Source organism: Cyprinus carpio, chromosome B17 (assembly GCF_018340385.1).
Source record: "Cyprinus carpio isolate SPL01 chromosome B17, ASM1834038v1, whole genome shotgun sequence".
Lineage (NCBI taxonomy): Eukaryota > Metazoa > Chordata > Actinopteri > Cypriniformes > Cyprinidae > Cyprinus > Cyprinus carpio.
The window spans coordinates 25,995,848-26,017,293 of NC_056613.1; the positions used below are offsets into that span (position 1 = coordinate 25,995,848).

The 21,446-nt window shown below is 37.9% G+C and overlaps 1 protein-coding gene across 3 annotated transcripts in view; it reads left to right on the forward strand.

Annotated features, from left to right (window-relative positions):
• LOC109077194 (connector enhancer of kinase suppressor of ras 3-like) overlaps positions 1–18,385 on the forward strand; it is a 58,723-nt gene extending 40,338 nt beyond the window's left edge. Inside the window, exons 15-24 of one of the 3 annotated variants that reach the window (XM_042742940.1) lie at positions 641–686; positions 14,470–14,523; positions 14,647–14,686; positions 14,808–14,977; positions 15,106–15,179; positions 15,339–15,410; positions 16,717–16,778; positions 16,877–17,043; positions 17,302–17,653; positions 17,869–18,385. In XM_042742940.1, coding sequence (XP_042598874.1) covers positions 641–686; positions 14,470–14,523; positions 14,647–14,686; positions 14,808–14,977; positions 15,106–15,179; positions 15,339–15,410; positions 16,717–16,778; positions 16,877–17,043; positions 17,302–17,653; positions 17,869–18,143 — 1,312 coding nt within the window. In that variant the 3' untranslated portion in view covers positions 18,144–18,385. The remainder of the gene's footprint in view (positions 1–640; positions 687–14,469; positions 14,524–14,646; positions 14,687–14,807; positions 14,978–15,105; positions 15,180–15,338; positions 15,411–16,716; positions 16,779–16,876; positions 17,044–17,301; positions 17,654–17,868) is intronic. The other 2 variants (XM_042742941.1, XM_042742942.1) reach the window with 2 other exon arrangements.
• Positions 18,386–21,446: the final 3,061 nt, after the last annotated feature.

Consider the following 21,446-nt stretch of genomic DNA (forward strand, 5'->3'; position numbering starts at 1 on the left):
TCATTTGTGGACGCTAAACAGAGTGCAATGCAAAGGAACAGAATGCAAGGGTCAGACTATCCTAAAAATTGACAACAACATCCATCTGATGCATGTTTTTATGTTTCCACCAGTTAGAAATACCTAAGAGAGAATGCAAGAATGTGTTCTGTGTGATGGCCCTAAGTCTGCCACTAAAAGATTACCCTGACTGTAAAATAACTCCATGTGACAATATTGGTCAGGGGCTCTGTGTCTGTCTCTCCAGTGCCAGTGTTGGAAACTTATCTGGTGCCACTAAAACTGTGGAAATGAAAATTTTTAATCATTTGACATTCTTACTAATGATAAAATGTAAAAGCTCTAAAACATTTTGAAAAGGCCTGTAAAATGCATCAGTCTATAAATAAAATAACAGAGAAGACATTCAAATATCTAGAACTATAAGATTGAAATTTGATGTATTTTAAGTTTATAATGAGAATGTGCTCAGAACTGCCCTTGGAGTTCATCTGTGCAAATGAATTTCATACTCCAAGTGATTTTTCCACTTTATGTTACACCCTGTTTCAGTACTATTATTTTCAGTACTATATTAGCTTATTACATAGCTTATTGTGCCATGCATGTTCCTACATTAAATCTGTTGTCATCTCTTCAGCAGGTACAGCAACGGTGCCATACGGTCATGGTCCTTCTCTCAAGCGGTAAGAACAACTTCTATACAGTAGTTTAGTTTAGTTTAGTTTAGTTTAGTTTAGTTTAGTTTAGTTTGCAGACAGGGAGCTGCAACTCTGTGAAGACAAGTGAATTATTTTGACTTCATTTAATGATAGAACACTACAGTATCAAAAATATTAATATTTTGGTTGTATATAAAACATGTCCAAACTCACTCAAGCTAATACTAACTCCAGTCATTGTACTCCAAATATCCATGCACAATGCACGTTTATCAAAACTGTCCTCCTCTAATTTGTACACACACACACAAACAAAAATAAAATTGAAATTATTTATGGAATGATATTTGCTCAAAAAAAATTTTGCTAGCAAAATGCAATTATCAAATAAACTAAACATTCTGAAGTGGAAAAACTAAAGTAGTTTTTCTTGTAAAAGATATCTAAAAGATACACTAATCTTTGTTTTATTTATAACTTAAAAAAATACAGTGTAAAAAAAAATTAATAAATAAAAAAAAAAACATTTTACAGCAACCAGTATTACAAACCCGATTCCAAAAAAGTTGGGACACTGTACAAATTGTGAATAAAAACAGAATGCAATGATGTGGAAGTTTCAAATTTCAATATTTTATTCAGAATACAACATAGATGACATATCAAATGTTTAAACTGAGAAAATGTATCTTAAGGGAAAAATAAGTTAATTTTAAATTTCATGGCATCAACACATCTCAAAAAAGTTGGGACAAGGCCATGTTTACCACTGTGTGGCATCCCCTCTTCTTTTTATAACAGTCTGCAAATGTCTGGGGACTGAGGAGACAAGTTGCTCAAGTTTAGGAATAGAAATGTTGTCCCATTCTTGTCTAATACAGGCTTCTAGTTGCTCAACTCTCTTAGGTCTTCTTTGTCGCATCTTCCTCTTTATGATGCACCAAATGTTTTCTATGGGTGAAAGATCTGGTACCCGGGTACCCATTTCAGTACCCGGACCCTTCTTCTACGCAGCCATGATGTTGTAATTGATGCAGTATGTGGTCTGGCATTGTCATGTTGGAAAATGCAAGGTCTTCCCTGAAAGAGATGACGTCTGGATGGGAGCATATGTTGTTCTAGAACTTGGATATACCTTTCAGCATTGATGGTGCCTTTCCAGATGTGTAAGCTGCCCATGCCACACGCACTCATGCAACCCCATACCATCAGAGATGCAGGCTTCTGAACTGAGCGCTGATAACAACTTGGGTTGTCCTTGTCCTCTTTAGTCCGGATGACATGGTGTCCCAGTTTTCAAAAAATAACTTCAAATTTTGATTCGTCTGACCACAGAACAGTTTTCCACTTTGCCACAGTCCATTTTAAATGAGCCTTGGCCCAGAGAAAACGTCTGCACTTCTGGATCATGTTTAGATATGGCTTCTTTTTTGGCCTATAGAGTTTTAGTCGGCAACGGCGAATGGCACAGTGGATTGTGTTCACCGACAATGTTTTCTGGAAGTATTCCTGAGCCCATGTTGTGATTTCCATTACAGTAGCATTCCTGTATGTGATGCAGTGCCGTCTAAGGGCCTGAAGATTTATGGCATTCTGTATGTTTTTGGGGACTTGGTTCTTACGCACAGAGATTGTTCCAGATTCTCTGAATCTTTGGATGATATTATGCACTGTAGATGATGATAACTTCAAACTCTTTGTAATTTTTCTCTGAGAAACTCCTTTCTGATATTGTTTGTATTTTTTCTCTGAGAAACTCGTTGGAATTGGTGATCCTCTGCCCATCTTGACTTCTGAGAGACACTGGCACTCTGAGAGGCTCTTTTTATACCCAATCATGTTAGCAATTGACCTAATAAATTGCAAATTGGTCCTCCAGCTGTTCCTTATATGTACATTTTACTTTTCCGGCCTCTTATTGCTACCTGTCCCAACTTTTTTGGAATGTGTAGCTCTCATGAAATCCAAAATGAGCCAATATTTGGCATGACATTTCAAAATGTCTCACTTTCAACATTTGATATGTTATCTATATTCTATTGTGAATAAAAGATAAGTTTATGAGATTTGTAAATTATTCCATTCCTTTTTTTACTCACAATTTGTACAGTTTCACAACTTTTTTGGAATTGGGTTTGTATTTTATTTCTCTTCTTCAATCCATTTAGTTTTTATAGAAGATGATCATGTCACATATACTTTACTTTCTAGATGCTGTTCAGCAGTAGCATAACAAGCATATACCAAGTTATGTATTTCATGAAGTAATCTCATGAATTGCAGTGCACCACAACATGGAAAGCTCCTGCTTCATCTCTAGCTCTCTTCTTTCCTCATTTATCAGTTTAAGGAATCATAATGCAGCAGATCTATTAGATTTCATTAGGAACCTGTTTATATTTCTTTGTTGATATTTCTTATGTAAGGCCTATGTCTATTTCAAATGCATTTTAAGTGTGAATACGAATGTTATATTTCTACAAAGTTCTTAAATAGAGGAACATTGTATTTAAAGGAAACAGGGATCTTTTTTACACAGTGACTTGTGGTCATGCTGGTGCCAGCCTCCTCTTGAGCACTCAGTGAGAAACACTGTTGTAGAAGCAGCTCTTGTATTGTCTTGCTTTGAAGACAAAGCACACAGAGAGAGCAGAAGAATGGATCCTCTGTCCCTGGCAGGGCCATGGCTTGCCCTCGGTGGGATACTTAGTAAAGCAGTGTGACAATCACCTGTGCAGATCATTGTGGGAAAATTTCCCCTGATTTAATCTCATGAAGTCACAGATAGGAGAGGTCAGGGTTTCACTCACAGCTGTAACATTGGCTATATATATATATATATATATATATATATATATATATACATATATATATACATATACACACACACACAGTGGTGTGAAAGAATTTTGGCCCCCTTCCTGATTTCTTATTTTTTGCATGTTTGTCACAGTTTAATGTTTCAGATCATCAAACAAATTTAAATATTAGTCAAAGATAACACACGTGAACACAACATGCAGTTTTTATTATGAAGGGAAAACAAAATCCAAAACTACATGGGCCTGTGTGAAGAAGTGTTTGCCCCCCTGTTAAAACGGTTTATCACACCTGAGCTCAATTTCTCTAGCCACACCCAGATCTGATTACTGCCACACCTGTTCACAATCAAGAAATCTCTTAAATAGGAGCTGCCTGACAAAGTGAAGTAGACCAGAAGATCCTCAAAAGCTAGACATCATGCCAAGATCCAAAGAAATTCAGAAACACATGAGAAAGAAAGTAATTGAGAGCTATCAGTCTGGAAAAGGTTTTAAAGCCATTTCTAAAGCTTTGGGACTCCAGCAAACCATCATATTCACAAATGGCAAAAACATGGAACAGTGGAGAACCTTCCCAGGAGTGGCCAGCCGACCAAAATTACCCCAAGAGTACAGCGACGACTCATCCAAGAGGTCCCAAAATTCCCCACAACAACATCCAAAGAACTGCAGGCCTCACTTGCCTCAGTTAAGGTCAGTGTTCATGACTCCACCATAAGAAAGAGACTGGGCAAAAATGGTCTGCAAGGCAGAGTCCCAAGACGAAAACCACTGCTGAGCAAAAAGAACATAAAGGCTCGTCTCAGTTTAGTCAGACAACATCTTGATGATCCCCAAGACTTTTGGGAAAATACTCTGTGGACTGACGAGACAAAAGTTAAACTTTTTGGAAGTTGTGTGTCCCATTACGTCTGGCGTAAATGTAACACCGCATTTCAAAAAAAGATCATCATACCAACAGTAAAATATGGAGGTGGTAGTGTGATGGTCTGGGGCTGTTTTGCTGCTTCAGGACCTGGAAGAGTTGCTGTGATAAATGGAACCATGAATTCTGCTGTTTACCAAAAAATCCTGAAGGAGAATGTCCAGCCATCTGTTCGTGACCTCAAGCTGAAGCGAACTTGGTTTCTGTAGCAGGAGAGTGTTTCAAAACACACCAGCAAGTCCACCTCTGAATGGCTGAAGAACAAAATGAATACTTTGGAGTGGCCTAGTCAAAGTCCTGACCTGAATCCTATTGAGATGCTGTGGCATGACCTTAAAATGGCGGTTCATGCTCGAAAACCCTCCAATGTGGCTGAATTACAACAATTCTGCATAGATGAGTCGACCAAAATTCATCCACAGCGCTGAAACAGACTCATTGCAAGCTATCGCAAACGCTTGATTGCAGTTGTTGCTGCAAAGGTAGTCCAACCAGTTATTATGTTTAGGGGGAAAACACTTTTTCACACAGGCACATATATATATATACTGTATACAAAATGAAGATACTAAAAAAATGGTCATCAAAGAAATTTGGTTGTAAACATTCTAAATTTCACCAATATTTTTAAAGGCGTTGACAATATTCACACACACACACACACACACACACACACACACACACACACACACACACACACACACACACACACACACACACACACACACAAAGGTGTCTGGCTTTACCATGCAATATATTACTGACAATATATAAATATACATAAAAACACATAACACTAATTTAAAACTCAAATTTAATGAAAAGCCTTGGCGACCTCTGGTGGTGAGTTCTAGTTATTGACTATTATTATTATTATTATTATTATTATTGGAAATGCTCAATAGCTTTTTTGTAGCCAAGACTTAAAAGCGTGTCGATAAAGTATATGTATGCATGTATATACATGTCTTCAATATTTTCATAACATTCTGACCTATTGATACATAACAAGGATTTGTAGGTATGTGCATTTCCAACATATTTAAATTGTTTAAATACTTAGTTTTATATTCAGAACATTATTATTTATTATTATACCTTGCTATTTTTTTAATTTTAAAAAGAAAAAAAAGGTTTTGTTTTATGGAGTTTTATCGGTAACACTTTATTTTAAGTTGTTCTTGTTACACCTGTTAAATGTACTTACTATTATAATAACAATTAATTCTGCATAATTACATCCAAAAAAATCCTAAACCAAACCCTAATCCTAACCCCAATCATATGGTAAGTACATGTAGTTAATTAATATTATTCAGTACTTAAATATGTAATCACACTGCAACACGGATACCTTAAATTAAAGTGTAACCTAACACTCCTTTAACACTTTATGTAATATCCTTTGGAAATACATGGAACTATAATAATGTTTTTTTTTTTTTTTTTGTGGTCTTTTATTTCCCACCATAGAAGTTCACCCATTATGGCTTCCACTTCTGAGAAACCCAGGAATATAAAAAGGGTCAATTTAATAACAGTCACTGTTCAGGGTTTTTGCACCTTGTTCAGTTTGCTTAAATTTTAATGATTTATGACAAAACAGATGTTGAATATTCTATTTGAAATTGTAAAATGATATTGGCTTGGTAACAGCTTTGCAAAGAGAGAGTAAATGTGGACATTTTGTTATTTTTGAGCAGGTGAATAAAGAAGGAGACTTGTTAATGTTTAAGGTTTTGGGGTTATCATTGCAATAAGGAGTGACACTTTTTTTTAATTACTGCTTTTTATTTCAGCACAGTGACTAGTGTTAGTCTTCTCACACTTTTTGCACTATTCTCTTTCCTAGCATTTTTGCAGACATTTTGGTTCATTCATGAATATTGCAAACAGTGGTAACAGAGACACATGACTGAGAGTGCAAGAGTGCAAGTGTCTGTCACAGAAGTTAACCTCTATTTCATATGAACACCATTCATCATTAACAGCTGAATGTGTATAAAAATACATAATCAGCTTTCATGTGATCATGTTTAGGGTTCTGTTTGTGTAGAATAAGAAGTGGAGGATGTTTTGAAATGTTTATTGCGTAAGCAGAAGTCCTTTTTTCTCTGAAATGATTTGGCTGTGGGCTTGACCACTTAATTTTAAGTGTGGTAGGAGGACAGTTACATGCCATTTCAGAGTATAAAAACAGATAGTCAGACGCTCCACCTGGTCAAGTCTGGTAAACAGGTAAAACAGATAATGTTTTCATATATTATTATATACAGGTACTGTAATGGAGCAGTGTTATCAACTGCAGGCTGAAGATCTTAAAAATGTCTCTTCTAAGTAATCATCTAAACAAATCGAATTCTAAATGTTTTTATTTTTTCATAAATGATCAGCAGATTTTGACACCTAAGTCATATTTTTCGTGTCACTTATAAAACAGTGTATTATTGTTTATGATGGCTAATGGTTTATCAGTTGAAAAGGTATGGCATTTCACACGTTTTATTGCAATGATTTTTAAATATCAGGCATAAGAAAGTCTACATTGCATTGTAGAAGATATTTTTTTCAAAGTTTCTGCCATTCTGTTATACCTGAAAGAGGAACATGAGCAGTTTGAGGAAATTGAGCAATTGGTTTTGTTTAGCTTGTGTCTTTTCCACCCTCAGTTTCAATGCACTGTTAGGTCTTTTTTTTTTTTTGTTTGTTGTGTTTTGAATTTTTTTTTTTTCTCCACCATCCACCATTTTATCAGGAGCATGCCCAGACATTTTGCATATAGGCACATGGAGGCCATACACATTACTGACTTGTATTTAGAATTGCTTTGATGAAATTCATGCAAGTTAGATCAGCCTGTAATAACATTTTTTAGTCAGATTTTCAGTGTTTTTTGAATACTGTCTTCAGAATGTTGGTGGTTTTGGTTTCCATCAATCATTGTCACGTCGTTTTATTCTCAGCAAATTACACCATGCATATGACTAAAGATTTTCAGCTTTAATATTTCATCCATCGAGAGCCAATGTGTGATTTAAAGTCATCATGAAATCAATTTTAAATTCTTATTTTTTAATGGAATACTGTAGTGTTTAATATAAATAATTTATCCATGCACTTTATTATTTTTTTTTTAATTCATGTGCCCTCGTAATCTTTAATCAAAAACGTTAACCTCCCCTCCCCCTCAAAACGACTCATCTTCTCTTCCGGTCAAGGGCTATGGCGCAAGGGTGGAGCTTGTGACGTGAGGGCTAAACACTGGGGGAAAAACTGAAGCTAATGCTTCACTTTATAGAAATCAATGCATTGATCAGTGCTGATGCAAGCCATGGGAGTGTACACTACCCTTAAAAGTTGAAAGGATATTAGGATATTACCACAACTTTACTCTTAGGACATTGCAAACATTTTTTTTTTTTTTTAATGAATATGACTTAACATGATGGAGGACACACTCAGTCATTCAGGCAGTCTCTCTCTCTCTCTCTCGTGCGCTGTTAGGCATGTTTTGTGCTGTTGATTGTCCTCGTCTTCATCTTCCTCAATAAATAAAACATTTCTTCATGCTAGGGTGTTGCCGGTGAATCCAGTGGAGAGAAATCTCCTCACAACTAATTGCAAATTGGTATTCAGCTCTACCTCCATTTTGTTAGCAACACCCCAACTTCCAATGATCCAATCAATTCCCGGAGGACGAAATCAAGTCCCGCCCTCTCATTTCAAATCCGTGTCACTCGAATAGACATCACAATAGAGAAAAAAAGACAATCGCTATTTCCGTTTCATGCCGACTTTAAGTGTTCCCTTAAAGGGATAGTTCAGCCAAAAATGAAAATTCTGTCATTAAAGGGATACTCCACCCCAAAATGAAAATGTTGTCATTAATCACTTACCCCAATGTCGTTCCAAACTCGTTAAAGCTCCGTTCGTCTTCGGAACACAATTTAAGATATTTTGGATGAAAATCGGGGGGTTTGAGACTGTCCCATAGACTGCCAAGTAAATAGATTAGATTAGATTAGATTAGATTAGATTAGATTCAGCTTTATTGTCATTGCACATGTAAGGTACAAGGCAACGAAATGCATTTAGCATCTAACCAGAAGTGCAATAAGCAGTAAGTACAGAATATACAGTGTCTACAATATGTTACAAATGTACAATAAATATATAAATATGGCAGTATTATGGACATAATTTACAGATTTTAAATACTATCAGCATGATATACAGATAGGTGTACTATGAACACTATACAGATGGATTATGTATAAGTGTATTTACACTATAAGCAGAAACTATGAACATATGAACATCATTTACACTAGTGCAATGGACAGTAAAGTGCATAGAAAATATTTCAGTGTGCAAATGGATTACGCAGTATTCTGGATGAACAGACAGTAGTGCAAGTAATAACAAGTTTACTGTTTTTTAATTGTTTGTAAATCAGATGTAGTGATGAGGAGGGGTGAGGAGCCTGTGTGTGTGGTGTGTGGGGTGTCAGAGGGCAGAGTTCAGTAAGGAGACAGCTGTAGGGAAAAAGCTGTTCCTGAATCTGCTGGTCCTTGTTCGGAGGCTCCTGAAGCGCCTCCCGGAGGGCAGGAGGTTAAACAGTCTATGATCGGGGTGAGAGGAGTCCTTAAGAATGCTGCGAGCTCGACGTAGACAGCGTTTTCTCTGGATGTCCTCAATAGCAGGAAGTGGTGTCCCTGTGATGCGGTTTTCACCACCCTCTGCAGTGCCTCGCGGTCAGCAACTGAGCAGTTCCCATACCAGACTGTAATACAACTGGTCAGGATGCTCTCAATCGCACAATGGTAAAAGTTCACCAGGATGGCTGAAGACAGCTGGTTCTTCTTCAGTGTCTTGAGGAAGAAGAGGCGCTGGTGAGCCTTCTTGACCAGGCTGGAGGTCTTTGTGGTCCAGGACAGGTCCTCTGAGATGGTGGTTCCCAGGAACTTGAAGCTGGAGACACGTTCAACAACCATCCCGATAATGTGGATGGGGTCATGCATGCTCCCCTTCTTCCTGAAGTCCACAATGATCTCCTTTGTCTTGCTGGTGTTAAGGAGCAGGTTGTTGTCAGCGCACCATGCGGCCAGGTGCTGTACCTCCTCCCTGTAGGCAGTCTCATCGTTGTCTCTGATGATCCATGCACAGGCTTGCAGTCGTGGGTGTAGAGGGACTAGAGGAATGGGCTCAGCACACAGCCCTGCGGTGCGCCGGTGTTGAGTGTGAGGGTGGTGGAGCAGGTGTGGCCTGACCTAACATGCTGAGGTCTGTTGGTCAGAAAGTCCATAATCCAGTTGCAGAGGGAGGTGTTAATGTCCAGGTTTCCAAGTTTTGTGGTCAGCTTGGAGGGAATAACAGTGTTAAATGCTGAGCTGAAGTCAACAAACAACATCCGTACATATGTGTTGTTATTGTCCAAGTGTGTGAGTACAGAGTGTAGCACTGTGCATACTGCATCCTCTGTGCTCCTATTGCTACGGTAAGCAAATTGTTGTGGGTCCAGTGTGGGTGGGAGGCAGTCTTTGAGGTGTGCAAGAACCAGACGCTCGAAGCACTTCATGACAATATGTGTGAGTGCTACGGGGTGGTAGTCATTCAGGCACATTAGGGAGGAGTGTTTCGGCACTGGCACAATGGATGTGGACTTAAAGCATGTTGGCACAGTTGCTTGAGTGAGGGACAGGTTGAAAATGTCTGTGAAGACCCCTGCAAGCTGCTCTGCACATGCCCTAAGCACACGACCAGGAATGCCATCCGGGCCAGCAGCCTTGTGTGCGTTGATCTGGCTCAATGTTGTTTGGGTGTGAGTGGAGGTGAGTTTGAGAGGTTGGTGGTCTGCTGAGTGTGTGATTTGGGTGGCCGCCTCCTTGCTGTTGCTGTTGAAGTGAGCATAAAAGTCATTTAGCTCGTTAAGGAAGGAGACGTCTGTGACCGCTGGAGTACAGTTGCTTGACTTGTAGTCACTGATGACCTGGATGCCCTGCAACATGTGTCGGGGGTCAGAGTTGGAAAAGTGTTCCTCTACCTTCAGCTTGTAGCAGTACTTGGCCTTTTTGATGCCCCTCTTCAGGTTAGCCCTGGATTTGCTGTAGGCCTGAGCGTCATCTGACCTGAAGGCAGTGTTGCAGGCTTTCAGCAGAAGTCGCACCTCCTTGTTCATCCAGGGCTTCTGATTAGGGTATGTAGTGATCTGTTTTTCTGTTGTAACACTGTCAATGGTGGTGTTGATGTAATCCAGTACAGAGGAGGTATAGATATCAATGTCCGTGTGAGAGCCACAGGCAACCTGAGAAGCCAACATACTCCAGTCCGTGTATTGAAACCTGTCCTGAAGTAAAGAGTCTGCTCCAGTTGGCCACACTTTTTCACTGATGGCTTCACACGGTTGATGAGGGGTAAATACTTAGGGGTGAGAAACAAAGAAAGGTGATCAGACTTTGTCATAACAGTGTCAAGGTCCAGGAAAGTATGAAAGTCATCTTCAGAATACTCCATCTGCCATCAGACGTGCAATCTGGGTTATATGAAGCGATGGGAACACTTTTTGTAAGCGAAGAAAGCAAAAATTACAACTGTATTCAATAATTCCTTTGTCAACAGTCTCCTCTGTTTTCTTTGCTTACAAAAAGTGTAACAAACTGAGCTTTTATGGGTTTGGAACGACATGGGGGTAAGTGATTAATGACAAAATTTTCATTTTGGGGTGGAGTATCCCTTTAATTACTCACCCTCATGTCATTCCAAACTCGTAAGACCTTCATTAATCTTCGGAACACAAATTAAGATATTTTTGATGAAATCCTAGAGCATTCTGCACTGAAAAAAGTAGGGTAATGAGGGTAATAATTAGGCAAAATTATTTATTTGTCATTTTCTCAAGTTAAAAAATATAGATGTGAATCATTACCCTAAATTTTTTTAATTGGATGAATGAAACACTTTTTTCAGTGTGACCCCCCATAGAGAGCAAGGGTCCTACAACGTTCATGGCCCAGAAAGGTACCAAGAACATCGCCAAAAATAGTCCATGTGACATCAGTGAATCGTAATTTTATGAAGCTATGAGAATACTTTTTGTTGACAAAAAAAAAAATACTTTAATCAACAATTCTTCTCACCCGAGTTACTGTCTTCTGTCATTATCAAGAGTACCACGATGCATGTACTTTTTACTCTGCTCGTACACAAGGGTTAACACTAGAAGGGAACAGCAGTGCCTACTGGGCATGCACACATCAATATAGCGTATTTTTTGTCACACTGTACAACAATAATTCCTGTTTTTGGATTATTGTAAGGGTTAGGTTTAGGGTTGGGGTAGGTGTGGAGGTTAAATAGGTGGAAAAAAGTTTAACCCAGTTAAGGTGGAAATAGGAAGAAAATTTAATTTATTGTTCATTTCTGGCTGCAGCCATATCCCTTCTAGCCACAACTGTAAACATGGTGCAGCACATGTGTTTTCTACGTCAGCAGCACCACATGCATGTGTCATGGTACTCTCGATAATGGCAGCAAATGGTAACTCATCTATTTTATAAAAACTATTTTATAAAATTACAGTTGAACCACTGATGTCACATGAACTATTTTGGCAATGTTCTTGGTTTCTCTCTGGGCCGTGAATGAGGTAGGACCCTTGCTGTCTATGCAGGCTCAGAAAGTGCTCAGATTTCATTAAAAATATCTTAATTTGTGTTCCGAAGATGAACGAAGGTCTTACAAGGTTGGAATGACATTAGGGTGAGTAATAAAGGATGGAATTTTTATTTTGGGTTGAACTAACCTTTTACTTTTTTGAGCAGTGTGATTTCTGAATGTACTGTATATCAAATTTTAGCAGTGGCCCAACTGCACTTCATTTTACAGAATGTGGACTAATTTCACAGTGTACTTACCCACCAACTAGTACTGAGTAATATAAGGTACAGTGCACAGCATAAATGAGTACACCCCCTCTAAAACTTAATAAATTCAGCAATTACTCTTTACTTAGATGACATTTTAGGGTTCTTTGGAGATATAATGTTACAACAAGTCTGCTTGATCAGTTACCAAAGAATGTCAAAATTATTAAGAAGTTTAAGGCAATTTATGATCAACAGGTAAGTATGTTAAACCAACACCATTAAAGACAAGTAATTTCCTAACAATTAAAAGTGTTATATAGCCTACTGAATCATACTCAGACTTAATGCTGACAACAATGGAACCACTTGGGAAAGAATTGCCAGGAGACTTATTTATTAGCATAAAAGAGGACAATGTTACAAGAGGAATGCCAAATCATTGTTTTAAGTGTAAAAATATGGCAGAAGTAGCACCGACGTTCAAAAACAATGGACTTGTGACAAGGCACCTGAAATAATCAGGCCTTTACGTTTTTTCACTAAGTGGTGAGTGATTTTTTTGCTAGAAAAAGAGCAGGAGAAATAACATGCAAGAGTCTCAGAGCCAGCAAAAGCTATGAAAAGAGTGACTGTTTATCTCACAGAGTTTGACGCAGGCTGCAGAAGTGACATGCATGCTTGTTGTCACCACTGGAACTACCAAAGCACAATAAACTCATTTAACCTCTTCCAAGGCCCATATTTACAAAATATAGACTTCTGGTAATCCATACTCTAGTCTCAAGAGACCAAGTCAATCATTTCAGATCCAAAAGCATCCAAAATGTTATGGTGTTGTACAGTGAGAAGTGCCTGGTCCCCACAGTGAAGCAAGGAAAAGCTCTTCTATCCACCTTTTTCCTCAACGCGGAAGTAAGCCTATGGCTTAGACTTCCATTTCATTAGCCGCTATAGGTAAATAACGAGGAGAATAACAACGTGCAATAAATGGTAAAACTGTTTGCACTACAAACCAGTGTGTTCTTAATTAAGATAACAGATTAAAATAATACGATAGGTCACATCAATTGTCAATATCAAGCAGCAAAACGAACTGTTTTGTACAGCTAAAAATAGCTGGACGCAAATGAGACTGGAAGCTAGACCCATTGAATTTACAAATGACAGCGCCCAGTTTTACGTCAGGAAAAGGTGGATAGGGATCTATGAGTGCTGAAGGTGTGAGGGAGGTATGCTTTATCAATGCTGTCATGAATTCACACACCAATGTGTGATGTAATACAAAAACTTGAAGTAGAAGATGCTACCCTCTCCTCATTCCCTGAGTTGTTGGCCATTTTTTCAACATGACAATAATGATATGCATTCTTCCGATGTGAAAATCTTTCAGTGGACATGTATTTCACCCAATCTTAACAATCTTGAGCACCTGTGCGGGATTCTGTAGAGAATAGTTGAGCAACACTCCCCATTAAAGACCATGGCATTTAAGGAGGTCATGAACTTGTACATTCTGTGCCAAGAAGGGTCAGAGCAGTATACTTAAAGTTCTGGAGGACATACTTAGTACTAAAATATTATACATTTGCTGAATTAAATCTAGGGTGTACTCATTTCTGCAATTGGCTAATTTAATTATTTCACAGAAAATATTTGCATATATTTCTTTGTTTTTATTAAGTATTTGTTTAATACATTTTTACATTTTGCCATCTTTCCATGAATTATATTAGTGATCATTAAGAAAATACATCTTTTATGTTTATTCAGAGGGGGTGTACTCTTCATTTTTGCTGTGCACTGTAACTACTATTTGGACTTAACAGAAGTTGATTTTGCCTTTTTCCTCCCTGTTGTGACATATGCCTGAGAGAAACAGCTTCTCGATTTAGCAAACAGTTTGGGGAAGGACTTGATTTTGTTCACTGGGAATTGACTGGAAAATGTTATCATTGTCGTTTGCTATTGCTGTGATCTTATGTGAATGACAACTTGCTGGTGATAAGAGGTCCTTGCAATGTTCAATTTGGTTTAATAGTTACCTTGAGGTCAGGATTAGGGATTAGGTTCAAGGTTAATTACAATAACTGGTAATAAGTCCATAGTATGCACATGCAGAACAGCACTGTAAAATAAAGGGACCTAACTGAAACTGACCCTAATAATCACTTGTGTCTGCTTTGGTGTCTTACCAGGCCTCCTTTCCCATTTCTCTTGCTCCTCGTATGGCTTCTGATGAGTACAATCCGGTAATTTTTGTGAATATATTATACATGAAATATTCTTGTCTGCATTGTGAAAGTTTGGAATCATAATAGCGAGACATGGTGTAGTCATGATAATACCAGCATATTTCATGTATTTGTCTTCAGGTGTCCCTCAGACAGAAGTCAAATAAGAAGAATTGTGGAGGTTAGTATCACATTGCACAAAGAACTTGAGATGTACTCGAATGAGAAGTATTTTTCCTGTGTCATCAGTTTTTTTTTTTTTTTTTTTTTTTATTGTGGCATTTAAATATTTGTTCTAACAGGAAGTCCAAGAATGAGCAGAAGGAGAGTTTCAGTGAAAGATCTGAAGCCAGTGGACCATCAGGGCTGGCTTTATAGGAAGAAAGAGGGGAAGGGATTTCTGGGTATTAAGTGGAAAAAGTATTGGTTCGTGCTAAAGAGAACCTCTCTGTACTGGTACCCAAATCAAGTGGTGAGTCATCAGAATGCTGAATTTCATCTTCCTTATTTCACGCTACTGTATTCTCTAGTATTGAAGATATTTTATATAATACACGCATACATGGTATGTACGACTACTTTGGTTTTGTGTTTCCCCAGGCTGAAAAAGCAGAAGGCTTTATAAATTTGACAGATTTTGTCATTGACAGGGCTACGGAATGTAAGAAAAAATAGTAAGTGTAATTTAAATTCCTGTTTTTACAAAATACAAAGTTGTTGTTGTTTTTGTTTTTTTGAACTGCAAGGGGCTTTAAGTAGAATATAGTCCTCATTATGATAATTAAAATAATTTTTAAATGAACAACCCTTCACATTATTTTTGTTTCTTACAGTGCGATCAAAGCTTGCCATCCCAAAGTCATGATGTTTTACTTTGCAGCAGACAGCAATGAGGACATGAACTTGTAAGCCCACATCTCAATCTGAAAAAAAAATTTAAAAACATATATTATGTTTAGTAACATTCAAAATTGTATTTACAGTAGTCAAAGTAGTGGTTTGTATAAAGTGTTGAAATAGATGAACACATTCAGTGCCTTCAGTATAGTGTCATTGTGACAGGCAAAAGTAAACTTCCAATTACAGCTTGAAGCAGCCTCTTCTGCAATAGAGATTTTGGACATGTCCCACTCCAAATCCACGTCTACAGTCTCTCTCGGAATAAAGCAATAGCTCTTTCAGAGGTGGAAGTTAAATATTTGCCAGACAAGGTCCTCTGCCAATCATTCCCTGTTCTCTGGCAAAATGTGTTTCCCACGTCTGTCAGTCAGCCTCCCCTATCTTATCCAACTCACCACCAGGTGGTGATCAGTTGAGGGCACCTTCCAGAGAGCCACCCAGGGTCTCTACAAAGGCCACATACTCTGAAATGTGGTTCAGTGCATAAGCATAGAACATAATTAGGTTCAATATCTTCCCATGTGTGACAGAAATCACACGGAGCCGACCCTCTTGGGCTAAGCCGGGCTAAACTCCAAAACTCCAAGTCAGGTCGCTCACTTGTCTCTCACCCTGGGTGACTCCAGAGAAGGATAGAGTGCAATCGCAGTATCCTGTGTGAGTGGGCCCCCCTCTATTGGGCACCATTCACATACAGAAGAGGGATCCCGTATCCCTCTCTCTCTCTCTCTCTATTTGTCTGGCCTCTTGCCTGGGACAAATTTGCGGAGGGAGACCCTACCAGGAGCCAAAGCTCTGGTCAAAACATATTTCAGGGTCACTGATGCACTCATGTTCTGATGCTCTTCTCATTCTTTTTTGTACAAATGACAAATATTATCATTTTTTGTGAGTGTGTGTTTCTTTGGTTGATATTTAATACTTGATTTTTAAATATAATGAAAAGTCCTGTGAATGGTAAACGTGTCTTTACTACAATAGTTATAACAGCTATGAATGAAATATGGGAAATCAAATTGGTTTCTGATAGTTCAAGACTCAAAACAGCAGCATGTATGATTGTTTCTGACTGAATGTTGTCTACTCTGACTTTTTTATTGTCTGGGTTTACTGACACTGAGTTGTCTGACATATCTTTGGGGTTTCTTTAGAGAAGGCATGTGACTAAAGATAGTAGATGGAAACTAAAATTAATTAAATACATTTAATTTATAAAGAATGCTGCTAGACAGTAGCCGAGTGTATAAACACATTCATTTTGACAGTCCTACTTGTAATTGTTGGTAACGTTCTGATGTTTTGTGATTTCAGATGGTTGAATAAACTTGGTTTGGCATCTATTCATTATGAACCCACAGAGATACATACAGCAGGTAAATTGTGTGAGTTAGTGTACTAGTGTTAGAAGAATTCTTTACAATATTCATCTTTTTACATTTATTTTTTGCATCTTTATTTTTCTACTGCACAGAATGCTACAGTGAGGCCAGTGATCACGAGGAGTCCACTGACACACCACCACCGCCGTACTCTGAGCACCACACCCAAGCTGTGGCATGTCTCAATAGTCCATCAGCCACTGCACACCAGGCAAGTTCACAGAAGCACAGTGTATATGGCCTTGCCCTCATGCCAAAGGTTTGTCCATACATCTGCAAACCTCATGTTTCTGTTTTTACATTGGCTGAATTCACACAGCAGCAGAAAATGGTTGCCAGTTGTGTTTTAGGGCCTGTTTACACCTGGTCACTTCCTGTGTTTTCTCTGATCGGATAGCTATCTGATAGCTATCTGAACTAGAAGAACTATGATTGAAATTTTGTAAACATTTGCACCAGACGTATATTAGAGTATGCCATTATCATGCCCTCACTCTGCGGTATCTTCCCCATTTAGGGAAGCCTTCCTCCTCCATATTCCTCCCCTGTTCCTAGTGAAGCCACTGGAACCCTCTCCTCCCCCGTCAGTACAATGACTTCCCACAGCTCTGTCTCTTCTCTGGCAAAGCATAGACGGTCTTGGCTGGACCTCGTCTCCCAGGCAAACCCTACTGCTGGTGAAACAGTGGTCTGCTCTGCTGTGGTCCATACAGTGAGCACCACAATAAAGGAAACCTCTAAAGGTAATGAAGCCACAGCTCCATCTCAAGACCCCCTTGGATGCTCATCTAGCACATCACCTATGGCAATATCCGCAGAGCCAGAGGAACCAGAAATGCAGCTGATCTCAAGTGACACCAGACCTGAAAGTAAGCAAACTGGGGGATCATTTTAACATCAGATCTATGCTAGGGAATTACATTGTTCAGCGTGACAATTTGAAGCATATTAGAATTGTTTGTTATAGGTCTCTCAATAATAATAAAAAAAAAAAATTAATTAAATAAATAAAAAATAAATAAAAAAGTTTGATGGCTAAGGTTAAACGTAAGTCTTGCAATGAAATGTATAATTGTTTTAATAGTTCTAGATGGACAGGAAGCAACTGATGATGAGATGGAAAGATTGTACTTACATTTGAAAAGAGCAAGTTTGTCTCCAACGGGTGAGCGGAAGCCATCTTCAAAATGGGAATTACGAGCCTCCTTTATAAAGCGTTGCAAAAACCAGACACTCAATGAGAAGATACATCTCATCAGAACCCTCAACAGCACTCTAAAGGTTAGATGTTCAGATGAACCTATTCTAACATATGAAAACATTTTGTCTCTCAGTATTTATCTCTTTACCATAACGTGAAAACCAAATGCACTTACAAGTACTGCTGATTAAAAAATATACCCACTATAGTTGTCACACTTTCTGTGTTCAATACCTACCAGCTAAATAATGACAATACCACTCAACTTTTTTGGATGTCTTGTGTCTTACACAAGAGGCTTAATGTCATGACTATTCTGTTATTTTGTTAATTCTTCACAGTTTACAATACGTTATCACCGGTGCTTAGTGGGGAAAAAAGTGCTGGTACTCTCTTGTGCAACACATATGTATTATAATTTGTTATTTTTAATAATATAATATTATATAATATAATATAATATAATATAATATAATATAATATAATATAATATATAATGTCACATCTTGTAAAAATGTCAACAAAAAAAAAAAAAATATATATATATATATATATAGCTCCATAACTGATAGCTAATTTCATTTTAAATCACACCAAAAAAATTAAAGCTGTCCTCTCTTCTCATCTTCTGTTGTTTGCTCATAAGCGGTGTTACTTGGGTTGGGTCATGCAATAGCATTTGTGCACTGCACTTAGCACTCCTGTGAAACTGATGTAGTGTGATGTAGTGTGTGTGATGAAAGTGGTCAGAGGAGACACATTCAAAATGCATGTTTACCAGCTGGAAACGAGGGCTTCTCTCCCTTACTCGCTTGATTTCTGGGATGTTTTATATAATTTGTGTACAACAGAGAGCTGCTAACAATATGCAGGAGAAGCGTGGGATGTCTGTCATTGTCACATCTGAAATTTCTACAATAAAAATAAAAAAAGAATTATTAAATTTTTTTGTGTTAAATATTTTCAGATTGCTTGTTAGTACTGCTGTTTTTGCTGCTCGTGGACAGTGATGCAACATGTGAGGAGTGCCGGTATGCAAGAAAAGTGGCTGTATGCTAAAGATTCAAATCTAGAAGTGCAGTTGTTGTGCCGAATCCTGACCCCTGCCAGATTATTACCCCCAGTACCCCCTTTATGTCTTGGGAGCTTCTTTAAGATATCTTTAATATCTTGGGAGCAGGGACGTAACAGGGGTTTGCAGGGCCCCAGTGCAGGTTGTCAAATTTGGAGGTGTTCAGGTACATAAACTGAATAATCAAATGAAAAATAGCAGTGCATAGATTAATTATAGATTAATTCTTGTTAAAAATATAAAAGTAATTCAGTCAACAGCACTGAGTGATTTTTCTCTCTTTTTTCTGTTTTTCTCTCTTTCAATTTAAGACACAAAGCATGGATCCAATGTAATGATACACATCTAGGGCCTCATTTCTCCTCATGATCTTACGATCATTTCTCAAATATGCGTACAGGTGATTCATAAAATGAATGTACGCACCGAGAACGCATGTACGCGTCTCTTTCAGATGTGAAAACTATGAATCGCAAATGATCTTGAACTTGCGCACAAATGAATGGTTTCAGGTATCTGCCTTGAAAATGACTCCTAATTAATGTCATTAACATGTAAAAGATCACCAGAACAGTGAACTGTAAGAACCACTTACATTTTCAAAAACCTGCAGTACTCCGACAAGACAAAGTGCATACATCTGCTCAGAAACTGACGTGACGCTAAGCACTTTTCCACGTCAAAGCTAGTTTTTACAAATATGAGCATTGGCGAGGTTTTAAGCATATGCATGCTCTAAGATCAAATTTGAGCGTACGCACACTTTATAAATGAGGCCCCTGATTTCTTCCTCAACTGTTCACGTTCACCTAAGACATAACCGACAGTTTTTAGAGAAAACTTGCCAAGGCTTGAGTACTGCATTATTGCTGTGCCTTGGAGCACTAGTCTGCCATTCTGACTTTAATAAAGAAGTGTAAGACAACTACAAGCATACCTAAAGAGAGTTATTGTTACCATTGCTATTAATTGTAAAGGGAGTTGTGTGGCTGGTGTATGTCCCATCAGATATAGAGCAATAAAATATACTAAGCATGTAGGCATACTCCTCAATGCCAAGGACATACAGTCTCCTTCACAGTCTTACTTCACTTGCACAAGACCTGCAAAGGTACAAGAAAGACCATTATAACATTGTCAGACCACTGCGAAGTTGTGGATGGATTTAATGATACACTGTGCAATTATTTGGTGGAAAAATTATTGAGGAAATCTAGTGATTCACTTCTGTTACAGAGCAATGTCATGGCTGATATTGTGACTTTGCAAGATATGTTGACAGTGAAGAGTAATTAAGACCCCAATATAGTCATTGCGAAGTTCTTTTTCATTCTTTACTTAAGGGTAAAAAGAAGATTGAAATACCTTTGCAGTGGTATAGGCTACTGTTAGAGAACATCCAGACGCCACCCTCGCTGCGAATTACATTTAAATGAATATGTAAATAATATGTGCTGTACTCTACCTTTCTATAACAAAGTAAACACAACAAAGATGACAGTTTTGAGAAAACAGCAGTTAAGAAAGCATCTGATCATAGCTGCGAATTGATAAGATATTATTTGAAATTTGGTGTTATTGACATGTGGCAGAACTATGTGAATGATAAAATCCAACACATTTTTACGGATAAAGCATATTTTATTATTTTAGTAATTTTTAGTAATTATTACGTAAAATAAAGTGAATATTACTTTAATTTAATCAATTTTTAAGTAAGGGATAATGTACATCCAGCCAGTTGTTATCACAGAATAAAGCCCTACAGGCTTATCAGCAGCCTAGTGCAAAGTGGAGCCTGTTGTTTCATGCATTCGCTCAAGAGAAAGCGAGTCCGCGATACCAGGATGACATAATTAAATATCTGTACAGAGAATATTGATTTGAGTTTAAATTTTTTATAAGCCAACCAAACGCAAAGCTTCCATGAAGAATTTTTTTTTCCAGTAAGCGAATAGAGCTGACTACAGTTACCCGAATGAGCGCGTGTTATTAGTTTTTACCTGTTGTTATCAGGAAGTAACATACCTTGGAATTTCACGACTGATTAATCAGAATCAGGCATTGCACAGAGCCGTGTAATAATTTGCTATAAATACACAGTATTTTATTACTTCACCACTAAGTTTTATTGCAGAAATGTGAAGTATGGGTCCCCAGCATACAGAAACTGCCGGATGCTAATTTGCATATATTGAGCAATTTGGATAATTAGCATAATTAGCATTATTAGCTTAATCGTCCATTTTGGCCACATATTTTGCACTGTATGGCCAATTTCTACAATATGTGAGTGGTTTTAGAGGTTTTAGAGGCACTATATGGCCATAATTTCTACAATAGCGCTGTGAGTGGTTTTAGAGGTTTTATGCTGATTTCATTTCTGGCT